The following is a 12,952-nucleotide window of genomic DNA, read 5'->3' as shown; positions in this document are numbered from 1 at the left end:
ACTGTCTTCACCCTCCAAGTGAAATGTCCAGCGCCAAGGAATATCCCCACAGGTAATGCACCACTATTAAGAAGAATTGTTGGCTAGTCTGACGTCCTTTACAGTTGTGTCCATCTTGAAAGGATTTCTATATGCCGTTGCAAAACTTATATGCTGTAAGTGCATTCTATTAAAGCTGGTGTCCCTGGTTTAAAGAACGCTGCACTATTATTATTTTCTTTTGTGCTCATTCCTCCTATGCTTTTTTGAGCAATTGTGGAGAGGAGCGCTTATGTTGTTTTAGGTTTAACCGCAAAAAAGAGTGGGCCTACAACACTGTGGAAAAGCTGCGATAGGAATTCGTATTACCTGCACAAAAAAAGCTTAGTATTTATTTTGATTCTCTATGTGTGTGGAATATTGTATTTTTTTAAGGTGGAATATGTTCACGTGTTTTAATATATAAGCGCAGGGCAAATCACTCACTCTTCTGTCCAAATTGTATTTCTGGTGGTTGATGAACACCATTTGAGTTGATCCCCAGCTGCTCTATATGTTATTAACAGCGCACATTGGTGGCTAAATTTTTTTTAAAAAGGGTGAGGAGTTGTTCGGGGATGGTCTCTCGGACCTCGTTTCCACAGCAACAGCTGGGAAGTCAGCATTTTTACCCCATGTTCCCTCACAGCCAAAGAAAGCACCGTATTATCAGGTACAGTCCTTTCGGCCCCAGAAAGGCAAGCGGGTTAAAGGCGCGTCCTTTCTGCCCAGAGGCAGAGGTAGAGGGAAAAAGCTGCAGCATGCAGCCAGTTCCCAGGAGCAAAAGTCCTCCCCCGCTTCCTCCAAGTCCACCGCATGACGCTGGGGCTCCACAGGCGGAGCCAGGTACGGTGGGGGCCCGTCTCAAAAACTTCAGCAATCAGTGGGCTCGCTCACGGGTGGATCCCTGGATCCTTCAAGTAGTATCTCAGGGGTACAAGCTGGAATTCGAGACGTCTCCCCCCCGCCGTTTCCTCAAATCTGCCTTGCCAACAACTCCCTCAGGCAGGGAGGCAGTGCTAGAGGCAATTCACAAGCTGTATTCCCAGCAGGTGATAGTCAAGATGCCCCTCCTTCAACAAGGACGGGGTTACTATTCCACAATGTTTGTGGTACCGAAACCGGACGGTTCGGTGAGACCCATTTTAAATTTGAAATCCTTGAACACATATATAAAAAGATTCAAGTTCAAGATGGAATCGCTCAGGGCGGTTATTTCAAGCCTGGACGAGGGGGATTACATGGTATCACTGGACATCAAGGATGCTTACCTGCATGTCCCCATTTACCATCATCACCAGGAGTACCTCAGATTTGTGGTACAGGATTGTCATTACCAATTCCAGACGTTGCCGTTTGGTCTGTCCACGGCACCGAGGGTATTTACCAAGGTAATGGCCGAAATGATGATACTCCTTCGAAAAAAGGGAGTTTTAATTATCCCGTACTTGGACGATCTCCTGATAAAGGCGAGGTCCAGGGAGCAGTTGTTGGTCGGGGTAGCACTATCTCGGGAGGTGCTACAACAGCACGGTTGGATTCTAAATATTCCAAAGTCACAGCTGGTCCCTACGACACGTCTACTGTTCCTGGGGATGGTTCTGGACACAGAACAGAAAAAAGTGTTTCTCCCGGAGGAGAAAGCCAAGGAGCTGTCATCTCTAGTCAGAGGCCTCCTGAAACCAAAACAGGTGTCGGTGCATCACTGCACGCGAGTCCTGGGAAAAATGGTAGCTTCCTACGAAGCAATTCCATTCGGCAGGTTCCATGCAAGGATCTTTCAGTGGGATCTGTTGGACAAGTGGTCCGGATCGCATCTTCAGATGCATCGGCTGATAACCCTGTCTCCAAGGACCAGGGTGTCTCTGCTGTGGTGGCTGCAAAGTGCTCATCTTCAAGAGGGCCGCAGATTCGGCATACAGGACTGGGTCCTGGTGACCACGGATGCCAGCCTTCGAGGCTGGGGGGCAGTCACACAGGGAAGAAACTTCCAAGGACTATGGTCAAGTCAGGAGACTTCCCTACACATAAATATTCTGGAACTAAGGGCCATTTACAATGCCCTAAGTCAGGCAAAACCCCTGCTTCAAAACCAGCCGGTACTGATCCAGTCAGACAACATCACGGCAGTCGCCCATGTAAACCGACAGGGCGGCACAAGAAGCAGGACGGCGATGGCAGAAGCCACAAGGATTCTCCGATGGGCGGAAAATCACGTGTTAGCACTGTCAGCAGTGTTCATTCCGGGAGTGGACAACTGGGAAGCAGACTTCCTCAGCAGGCACGACCTCCACCCGGGAGAGTGGGGACTTCATCCAGAAGTCTTCCAACTGATTGTAAACCATTGGGAAAGGCCACAGGTGGACATGATGGCGTCCCGCCTAAACAAAAAGCTAGAAAGATATTGCGCCATGTCAAGAGACCCTCAGGCGATAGCTGTGGACGTTCTAGTGACACCGTGGGTGTACCGGTCGGTTTATGTGTTCCCTCCTCTTCTTCTCATACCCAAGGTACTGAGGATAATAAGGAGAAGAGGAGTAAGAACTATACTCATTGTTCCGGATTGGCCAAGAAGAGCTTGGTACCCGGAACTTCAAGAAATTATCTCAGAGGACCCATGGCCTCTGCCGCTCAGACAGGACCTGCTGCAGCAGGGGCCCTGTCTGTTCCAAGACTTACCGCGGCTGCGTTTGACGGCATGGCGGTTGAACACCGGATCCTGAAGGAAAAGGGCATTCCGGAGGAAGTCATTCCTACGCTGATTAAAGCTAGGAAAGAAGTGACCGCAAACCATTATCACCGCATTTGGCGAAAATATGTTGTGTGGTGTGAGGCCAGGAAGGCCCCAACGGGGGAATTTCAGCTGGGCCGTTTTCTGCACTTCCTACAGTCAGGGGTGACTATGGGCCTAAAATTGGGTTCCATTAAGGTCCAGATTTCGGCTCTATCGATTTTCTTCCAGAGAGAACTGGCTTCACTACCTGAAGTTCAGACTTTTGTTAAGGGAGTGCTGCATATTCAGCCCCCTTTTGTGCCTCCAGTGGCACCTTGGGATCTCAACGTGGTGTTGGATTTCCTAAAGTCACATTGGTTTGAGCCACTTAAAACCGTGGAATTAAAATATCTCACGTGGAAAGTGGTCATGCTGTTGGCCTTGGCTTCGGCCAGGCGTGTGTCAGAATTGGCGGCTTTGTCATGTAAAAGCCCTTATCTGATTTTTCATATGGATAGGGCAGAATTGAGGACTCGTCCCCAGTTTCTCCCTAAGGTGGTATCAGCTTTTCATTTGAACCAACCTATCGTGGTGCCTGCGGCTACTGAAGACTTGTAGGCTTCCAAGTTGTTGGACGTAGTCAGGGCCCTGAGAATTTATGTTTCCAGGACAGCTAGTGTCAGGAAAACTGACTCGTTGTTTATCCTGTATGCACCCAACAAGCTGGGTGCTCCTGCTTCAAAGCAGACTATTGCTCGCTGGATCTGTAGTACGATTCAGCTTGCACATTCTGCGGCTGGACTGCCGCATCCTAAATCAGTGAAAGCCCATTCCACGAGGAAGGTGGGCTCTTCTTGGGCGGCTGCCCGAGGGGTCTCGGCTCTACAACTTTGCCGAGCAGCTACTTGGTCGGGGTCAAACACATTTGCTAAATTCTACAAGTTTGACACCCTGGCTGAGGAGGACCTAGAGTTTGCCCATTCGGTGCTGCAGAGTCATCCGCACTCTCCCGCCCGTTTGGGAGCTTTGGTATAATCCCCATGGTCCTTACGGAGTCCCAGCATCCACTTAGGACGTCAGAGAAAATAAGATTTTACTCACCGGTAAATCTATTTCTCGTAGTCCGTAGTGGATGCTGGGCGCCCATCCCAAGTGCGGATTGTCTGCAATACTTGTATATAGTTATTGTTTAACCAAAGGGTTATTGTTGAGCCATCTGTTGAGAGGCTCAGTTATTGTTCATACTGTTAACTGGGTATTGTATCACGAGTTATACGGTGTGATTGGTGTGGCTGGTATGAGTCTTACCCGGGATTCAAAATCCTTCCTTATTGTGTCAGCTCTTCCGGGCACAGTATCCTAACTGAGGTCTGGAGGAGGGGCATAGAGGGAGGAGCCAGTGCACACCAGGTAGTCCTAAAGCTTTCTTTAGTTGTGCCCAGTCTCCTGCGGAGCCGCTATTCCCCATGGTCCTTACGGAGTCCCAGCATCCACTACGGACTACGAGAAATAGATTTACCGGTGAGTAAAATCTTATTTTAATTATTGTACATATTTGTCATTCAAAGTAAATACAGTAATCATAATATTCAGTCTCAAGCCAGTTACACAGTGTTTCCCTACCCTCCGTGGCGGCCGATATAGTACGTACAGATGGAGCCACGCTAATCGTGACTCCGTCTGCGACTAGGTGCGCCCAGCGAGGTGTGCCACCGGGAAACAAATGGGAGGCATGTGCGTCGTAGACGCGCACGCACTCCATATAATGAGCGTGACATCTGTATACACAATGAACAATATTGCTAATGATATTGTTTAGTGGCATCACCCTTCCACTGGCCCTAACATGCAGTTTTGGCCGACATAGGCAAAATTGACCTGTATGCACAGACGACACCAATATCATTAACGACCCGCGGGAGCGTGCCTCGTTAATAATATACTGCGTACACACTATGTGATATTACAAACAAACTGAACAAAAGGGTTTAAATAAGTGATATCGTTTAAAATATCGCCTAGTGTGTACCCAGCTTCAGTTCAGTTTGCATATAAATCAGGAGACAACAAATTGAGTATTCTAGTAGACTGTTTATTGTACAGTTACTGGGTACATCTTTATTATCAGGAGCATGCTGTATGTATGAGGTGGTCCTCATGGTATCTTATGGTCTATAGATCTACACTAAGAAGGTCTACAGCCAATAGATAGACCACTAATGTTCAACATGCATTAGGTTGACAGGGTCAAAAGGACGACATGTAAAAGGTAGACAGTTCAAATGGTCGACAGCGTCTAATGGTCGACACACTTTTTTAAAAATGTATCTTTTCATTTTGTTCAACTTGTTCATACTTTAACATCCACATGGACTACAATTGGGAATAGTAACCTGTGGCGAACAAAGCGGTAGTGGAGTGAGGCACCTTGTCCAAAGCTGTGAGGGGATGCTTTACACTAATGGGCTCGTTTGTGGCAGAAAAGTGACAAAACACCCCCCCAAAAAACCCCAAAATATTTGTCTACCTTTTTTGTGTCGACTATTTCCATGTTGAACTTTGGACCATGTCAACCTTTTCTACTGTCAACCTTTTGACCCTGTCGACCTAATGCATGTCTACCATTAGTGGTAGACCCACTGACTGTAGACCTTTTTAGTGTAGATCTAATAATCCACACCCGGTCCTCCCATGCAGTTGTTTAATCTTCCCCAAGAACTACTGTACATATTTTATTATGGAAAACTTTCAAAAAGTGACATTGATTATCAGGAAATACTGTACGTATGCATTATGTCATTACTAAGCACTTTGAGGCTCTGTATAATAATAAAGCTTAGTGTGATCTACAAACTATAATAGGTTACGGGGGAGAGCAAGCGATGAGGCTCAGGTACAGTACACAGGCAGTTACACGAAATGTATCCATAGAAACCAGTGACAATCTAGCTGTCTTCTGTATGGTATGGTTTAGAAAATGAAAGCAATTGTGTGCTTTCTACGGCTTACAGCACATTTCCTGCACGGCTGCCCATTTTCATATTTGTCCCTAATGTGGGCTGGGCACTTCAGCAGTTACAGGGCAGATTTTGCAGTGTGTATTGTTGTGTAGTGTTATGCATGTTATTATATTGACACCGATAAACCATTTAGTATATCATAGCTGTTTTTCTTTTACCGTAGCTGAGACAGCTTTTGTCAGAATCGCAGGAACACATGGAATCTACGAAAGCAGAAGCAAGAAAACAAAGCAAAGAGCTTTCTTTGGTAATTTATATACTTGAATTTCCTTTACCTGCTAGCATTGAGCCATGCACTAATATGTAAATATTGATGGTAGCATATATACCTGTACTATAATTATATGGTGACAGGCTGAAATGCAACCACAGTGTCCCATTACCAGCATAGACAAGTCCTGTTCTCCTCCGGCTCAGAGGTGGTGAATAATGTAATCACCAAGCTTGGTACAGTAGCTAATGTCATATGACCTTAGGGGGTAATTCAGATCTGATCGCTGGGCAGCGATTTTTGCAGCCCTGCAATCAGATAGTCGCCGCCTACAGGGCAGTGTATTTTCACCATACAAGTGTGCGAATGCATGTGTAGCAGAGCTGTACAAACTGATTTTGTGCAGTCTCTGCGCAGCCCAGGACTTACACAGCCTCTGCGACACATCAGCCTGCTCGGGCCTGGATTTGACGTCAGGCACCCTCCCTTCAAACGCTTGGACACACCTGCGTTTTTCCAAACACTCCCTGAAAACGGTCAGTTGACACCCACAAACGCCCTCTTCCTGTCAATCTCCTTGCGAACGCCCATGCGAATGGATCCTTCGCACAAACCCATCGCTGACCGGCGAACCACTTTGCAGCCGTGCGACATGCCGGCGCATTTGCAGGGCATACGTATGCGTAGTTTGGATCTGATCGCCCGCTGTGCGAAAACGCATGGGAGCGATCAGATCTGAAACACCCCCTTAGTCATTGTAGCCTGAGGACTACAGATGTAAGAAACCTCCCCGGCACTTACCACTTGCTCATGTATGGTCCAATGACCGACCACACATGGGGCAGTAGTGCAGCTGGCTCCCAAGGAAAGTGATTGGATGAGCTATCACTTGTACACATCACAGCAATAGGCTCATATTAATAATAACACGGTTATTAAATAAATATGTCCCTCAGTCTCTTTTAGTAATCTCACTCTGCAAAATAAAATCTTGTTTTTGCAGTGCTCCGCAAAACTAAAGGTGGGTACACACTGGTAGATATATCTGCCGATCAATTGATCGGCAGATATATCTATGGACGGATCGGGCAGTGTGTAGAGCATACACACTGCCCGATCCGTCGGGGACTGACGTCATCAACTGGGCGGGCATGTACACACGACGACGGAGTTCACAGACTTATCGCCCGTACACACTGGCCGACGGACTCGCGATATATCGGCCAGTGTGTGCCCACCTTAAGCGTGCTGGTGCTTAATAGGGAAAACCCTCCCACCAACTCCTGATATTGTATGGCTGAAACTCACAGTCCTCTGTACATGCTACCACCTTGTTCCCAAATCCATGCTCTTGGAAGAAATGGAACAGAGGTTTTTGCTATGCACATTGGACTTGATCGCTAGGGTGCGTTTTTTGCATCCCTGCGATCAGGTAGTTGCCGCCTACAGGGGGAGGGGGTAGTCGCTGTGCAGGTTTGCGATCGCATGTGCAGAGAGCTGCACAAACAGAAGTTTGTGCAGTCTCTGCACAGGACTTACTCAGCCGCTGTGATGATCGGGGCCGGAACTGATGTCAGAAACCCTCCCCCCAAACGCCTGGATCCTCCTGCGTTTTTCCAGACACTCCTCTAAAACGGTCAGTTGCCTCCCACAAATGGCCTCTTCCTGTCAGTCAACTTGCGATCGCCTGTGCGATTGCTTTGTTCGCACCATCCTGTTGCTGCCCGGCGCTCCCCGTCACTGCGGTCTGACGCGTCTGCGCATTGCGGTGCATACGCATGTGCAGTTCAGACCCGAACGCCCGCTGTGCAAAAACGCACAGGAGCGATCGGGTCTGAATTAGGCCCATTGTCCATAACTAGCATTCCTTGTGTAGAGCACTGCTCTCTGCATAGCATTGAATTCTCTGTAGAATGCGAGTATGTAAAACCCACTGCCTGAGCGTATTATGTGCTGCATTTTGTAGTATGGCTGAATACATGCTTTGGCCGGTCCAGTCAAGTACCACACAACTACGGTGGCCAATCCCGGGATTGGTATCGGCTGGACCCCGGGATTTAGGCCTAAAATTGTCCGGGATTCAATCCCGGGATTGGAGCTTCCAATCCTGGGGATTTCAGGATTAGAAAGCCCCCTTGTTTTTTCAGTGCCGGGCAGTGTTGAGGAGAGCGCACTGCGCAGTGTGACGTGAAGTCAGAGGTCACGCTGTGCAGTCTGACGCCAGCCGCCTGTGATGCACGGACTGCACCTTTCCGCCCACAGCCTGCAGCAAGTAAACCTGCCCGCACTCTGAGGATGGCGAGTAGTTCTGTGGGCTGGGTGGGTCTGGGAGGGGGTGGGGCACTGAAGATTTTAATTTTAAAATCTTCAACCCAATCCCGGGTATCCCGGGAATCCAGGGATTGATCATTTTTCAATCCCGATAGCCGGGATTGAAAAAAAGGCCCGGGATTGGCCTTCCTACACACAACCATAACATAGTGAGTGTTATAGGTGCGGTGGTCTTCAAGTGCTGGAAACATTGTTCATTGAACGGAAACACTCATGGCACTGCTACTGAGGGGGCACTTCTACTACAGGGAAGAGAGTTGAGGTTTCCAAAGTGAACAACCATTTAATTCTTTACTTTACTTGAAAAAAATGTCTTTAACAAGATCTTTATTTTTCAGCTCAGACAGCAGCTAAGTGAAATGCAGAATCATGTGCACGACAGAGAGACGCACAGCGCACAAGATCAGCAGGTAATGCGAGAGCTGCATTATCCACTCTGCATGTACTCTGTTCTCACCGTGTCCAGCCTCAGAGGCGATCCTGCAGAATAGACAGTAATAGCAGCACGCCTACTATTGGCGCTTTATATTTATGCAAGTCTTCAACCGGAGTCCTACAAGTCCTGCAGCATCTAACTCCAGCTCCATGCCACCCGCTACTGGTCTACTGATCGGAAAAGGCGCGGGCACGTGACTGTTACTGTCAGGCGTTTCATAGGGAAAAAACTAGAGGGGGGACGACTGATTGTTAAATAAAAAAAAATTATATTTCTGTTTAATAGGTCTTTAAAGCAGGGCTGTAGGTAGGAGTGTGTGAGTGGTGCCATCGCACAGGGTGCAGGACCCTGGGGGCAGGATGGTTGCTGCCCCATGGCCCTGCATCTGGCTCCAGGAACGCACTTTGTTTTTATTTGCACTTACCCAGCCTGCAGTTCAGCACTGATTGTTGTATGTAGGAACTGTACAGTCTCCATCTCCCTTCTCCCAACCAGCAAAGCAATGTAGTGATGGATATACAGTACAGGTCTCCCTAGTCTCTATTACAATGTGATGTGTTTTTATGTGATCTCAAATTATAATGGTAGCCACTATAACGTGGCTGCATGAATACGCAGGTCTGCACAGCTTTTAAATTGTTACCTTAGGAGCAGGGAAATGCACAATGTAAATGAGTGACGACCCGGGTCCCATTAAAAGCCTATGGAGAGACGGCTCACCAATGCTTGGAGGTTATGGGGGTCATTCAGACCTGATCGATGGGCAGCGATTTTTGCAGTCCTGCGATAAGATAGTCGCCACCAACAGGGGGATTGTATTTTCACCATACAAGTGTGCAATCGCATGTAAGCAGTGCCGCACAAACTGATTTTGTGCAGTCTCTGCTCAGCCCAGGACTTACTCTCCCACTGCGATCACATCAGGCTGATCGGGACCGGATTTGACGTCAGACACCCTCCCTGAAAATGCTTGAACACACCTGCGTTTTTCCAGACACTCCCTGTAAACGGTCAGTTGCCACCCACTAACGGCCTCTTCCTGTCAATCTCCTTGCGATCGCCCGTGCAAATGGCTTCTTTGCACCATCCCGTCGCAGGGCGCCTATGCCCGTTGCAGCTATGCGATGCGCAGGCGCAGTTCGGTGCATACGCATGTGCAGTTTGGATCTGATTGCCCCCTGTGCGAAAACGCATAGCAGCGATCGGATCTGAATGACCCCCCTATGTCATCTCCAAGTGCCAGCAGAGGGAAGACCCACCATTTACCCCGGGTCCAGCCTGCGGTGTGAATGGGGTTTCAAGCTGCTGTGATCTGGCATGAAAACTAGAGATGAGCGGGTTCGGTTTTACTCGGATTTACACAAATCTCCTTATTGGCTCACGGACGTCACATGTTTTCGTTAGCCAATAAGAAAAATCCAGAAAAAAAGAACTTGCGATAATTCTGGCGTTAAGAACCGAGTAAATCTGAATCCGCTTATCTCTAATGAAAACGTGTTCAATTGTCCATGTAAGATCCGGGTTTTTAGTGGAAAAGGAGTATTATTCAATTTATTTTTAGTAGATATATATTACAATTTATTCACTGTATTGAGCACAGTCAATTTTAAGGTCTCCAGAAAAGTATTGTGATGTACTTTGATTCAAACATATTATTGTCATTGCTGTAAGAATATATCACACACTAACAGAGAATTGTAAATGTTTTATACCCAGCTGAAGGTTCCACAACCAAGTTTCGAGGAACAGATTGAACAACACAATATAGCAGAACAACTGGAAGAGGTAACCATGTTTATAACTGCATATTTGATACAGGTTGAGTATCCCATATCCAAATATTTTGCGTGAGAGTGAGATAGTGAAACCTTTGTTTTTTGATGGCTCAATGTACACAAACTTTGTTTAATACACAAAGTTATTAAAAATATTGTATTAAATGACCTTCAGGCTGTGTGTATAAGGTGTATATGAAACATAAATGAATTGTGTGAATGTAGACACACTTTGTTTAATGCACAAAGTTATAAAAAATATTGGCTAAAATTACCTTCAGGCTGTGTGTATAAGGTGTATATGAAACATAAATGCATTCTGTGCTTAGATTTAGGTCCCATCACCATGATATCTCATTATAGTATGCAATTATTCCAAAATACGGAAAAATCCCATATCCAAAATACCTCTGGTCCCAAGCATTTTGGATAAGGGATACTCAACCTGTATTACAAAATTACAAAATTTAATACATACATAAATATTATATATATATATATATATATATATATATATACACACACACACACACACACACACACACACACACACACACACACACACACACACACACACACACTGTATAACCGTATGTATACACTTTTTCAGTTACATTTGTAATGGAAAGATATTGTGCAGCATAATTTGTCTGCCTCAGTGCCTAATTCAGACCTGATCGCTGCTATGCGTTTTCGCACAGCGGACGATCCTTTCATTTCTATATGTGTGATGACCATGGGGGTAGAGTATGGGATCAGTAAGAGCATGGCCAGGGACAGAAGTAACTGACAATGTGACAGATAGTGGGGAAAGTGTAAGCAGACACAACCAAGTCATTTTGCTTATAGTCTGCATAGATGGAGAACATAACACTATGGGAGAGATTTATCAAAGCTTGGAGAGAGATAAAATACCAACCAATCAGCTCCTAACTGCCATGTTACAGGTTGTATTTGAAAAAGGGCAGAAGCTGATTGGTTGGTACTTTATCTCTCTCTACTGTGTCTCTCAACAAGCTTTGATAAATCTCCCCTTATGTCTAGTATACATTTGCTTGTGACATAGTAAAATATAATTGAATTTGTACATGATAGGCTGCCTCCTCATAATGGGTTGTAATCTCAAGCCGTAAGGCTATATGGGGAACAGTATACATCAATTATACCTATGTGAGTTGTATGTTTATTATTGTGTATATTGTGTCCTTCATTTATAAAATGTATTTGCCGTGATTATAACTTATCTTATTTTTCATATATAAAAAAGGAGCAGAAATCCATGTACAGTTTGCAGCAAGAGTTGGAGAAACTGAAAACCGCAGAAGACACCCCAAGTGGCACAGAGGAAGCTCAGCAGATGAAGGTGAGAATGATTTTATGGTTTTGCTATTTCCCCATTGTACACATAAGAAGTCACTACACTAGGTGAGAACGTCTGACGTGGGGATTTCAGCTGTGACTTAAGCTTGCCCCACAGTGGTTAGGGGTATACATCTAAGCAATTACCACCAGTGGTCGGGACTTGTCATGATGGGACTTCATTTAGCACCTACTGTAGTAGTAAACCTACTCTTTTCTCTCCCATCACTATGTATACAGTAGGTCTAAGTATACCAGCTGCAAGTGAAAAGGATGCACCTAATAACATATACGTAATATATAGTTTCCTAGTGCAGAGGTTTGTAATCTGTGCAGCTGTCTGCCCAACCATTGGCAAGTCTGTTTGCAAACAGAGCATAAGAGGGTTTTGTGTAGCTATACTAACCTCCTGTTTTTCCAATATATTTATTAACATTTCAGGTGTGATTTGCCTGAAGTTATATGTCTTTTTGAGTGCTCCATGCACTGGAATGTATGGATAATGTAAAAACCCTAGTGTGATTTGACATAAGAGGTCCCGGAGTCACCTACTAACGTATATGGCATTTCTCTGACGTCCTAGTGGATGCTGGGACTTCCGTAAGGACCATGGGGAATAGCGGCTCAGCAGGAGACTGGGCACAAAAGTAAAAGCTTTAGACTAGATGGTGTGCACTGGCTCCTCCCCCTATGACCCTCCTCCAAGCCTCAGTTAGATTTTTGTGCCCGAACGAGAAGGGTGCATGCTAGGTGGCTCTCCTGAGCTGCTTAGAAGTAAAAGTTTAAATAGGTTTTTTATTTTCAGTGAGTCCTGCTGGCAACAGGCTCACTGCATCGTGGGACTAAGGGGAGAAGAAGCGAACTCACCTGCGTGCAGAGTGGATTGGGCTTCTTGGCTACTGGACATTAGCTCCAGAGGGACGATCACAGGTTCAGCCTGGATGGGTCCCGGAGCCGCGCCGCCGGCCCCCTTACAGAGCCAGAAGAGCGAAGAGGTCCGGAGAAATCGGCGGCAGAAGACGTTCCTGTCTTCAGATAAGGTAGCGCACAGCACTGCAGCTGTGCGCCATTGCTCTCAGCACACTTCAC

General features: G+C 46.3%; 1 protein-coding gene across 2 annotated transcripts in view; it reads left to right on the top strand.

Annotated features, from left to right (window-relative positions):
• The window catches only part of RRBP1 (ribosome binding protein 1), a 139,561-nt gene that overhangs the window by 115,751 nt on the left and 10,858 nt on the right, over positions 1-12,952 (top strand). For both annotated transcript variants that reach the window (XM_063918137.1, XM_063918138.1), the window contains exons 19-22: positions 5,915-5,998; positions 8,632-8,703; positions 10,446-10,514; positions 11,772-11,867. In XM_063918137.1, the coding sequence (XP_063774207.1) occupies positions 5,915-5,998; positions 8,632-8,703; positions 10,446-10,514; positions 11,772-11,867 (321 nt within the window). The remainder of the gene's footprint in view (positions 1-5,914; positions 5,999-8,631; positions 8,704-10,445; positions 10,515-11,771; positions 11,868-12,952) is intronic.

This window comes from Pseudophryne corroboree, chromosome 4, assembly GCF_028390025.1.
Source record: "Pseudophryne corroboree isolate aPseCor3 chromosome 4, aPseCor3.hap2, whole genome shotgun sequence".
NCBI classification, from domain to species: Eukaryota; Metazoa; Chordata; class Amphibia; order Anura; family Myobatrachidae; genus Pseudophryne; species Pseudophryne corroboree.
Note: the sequence above shows the minus strand (reverse complement) of the source record. Positions and strands in the feature narration are given on the sequence as shown.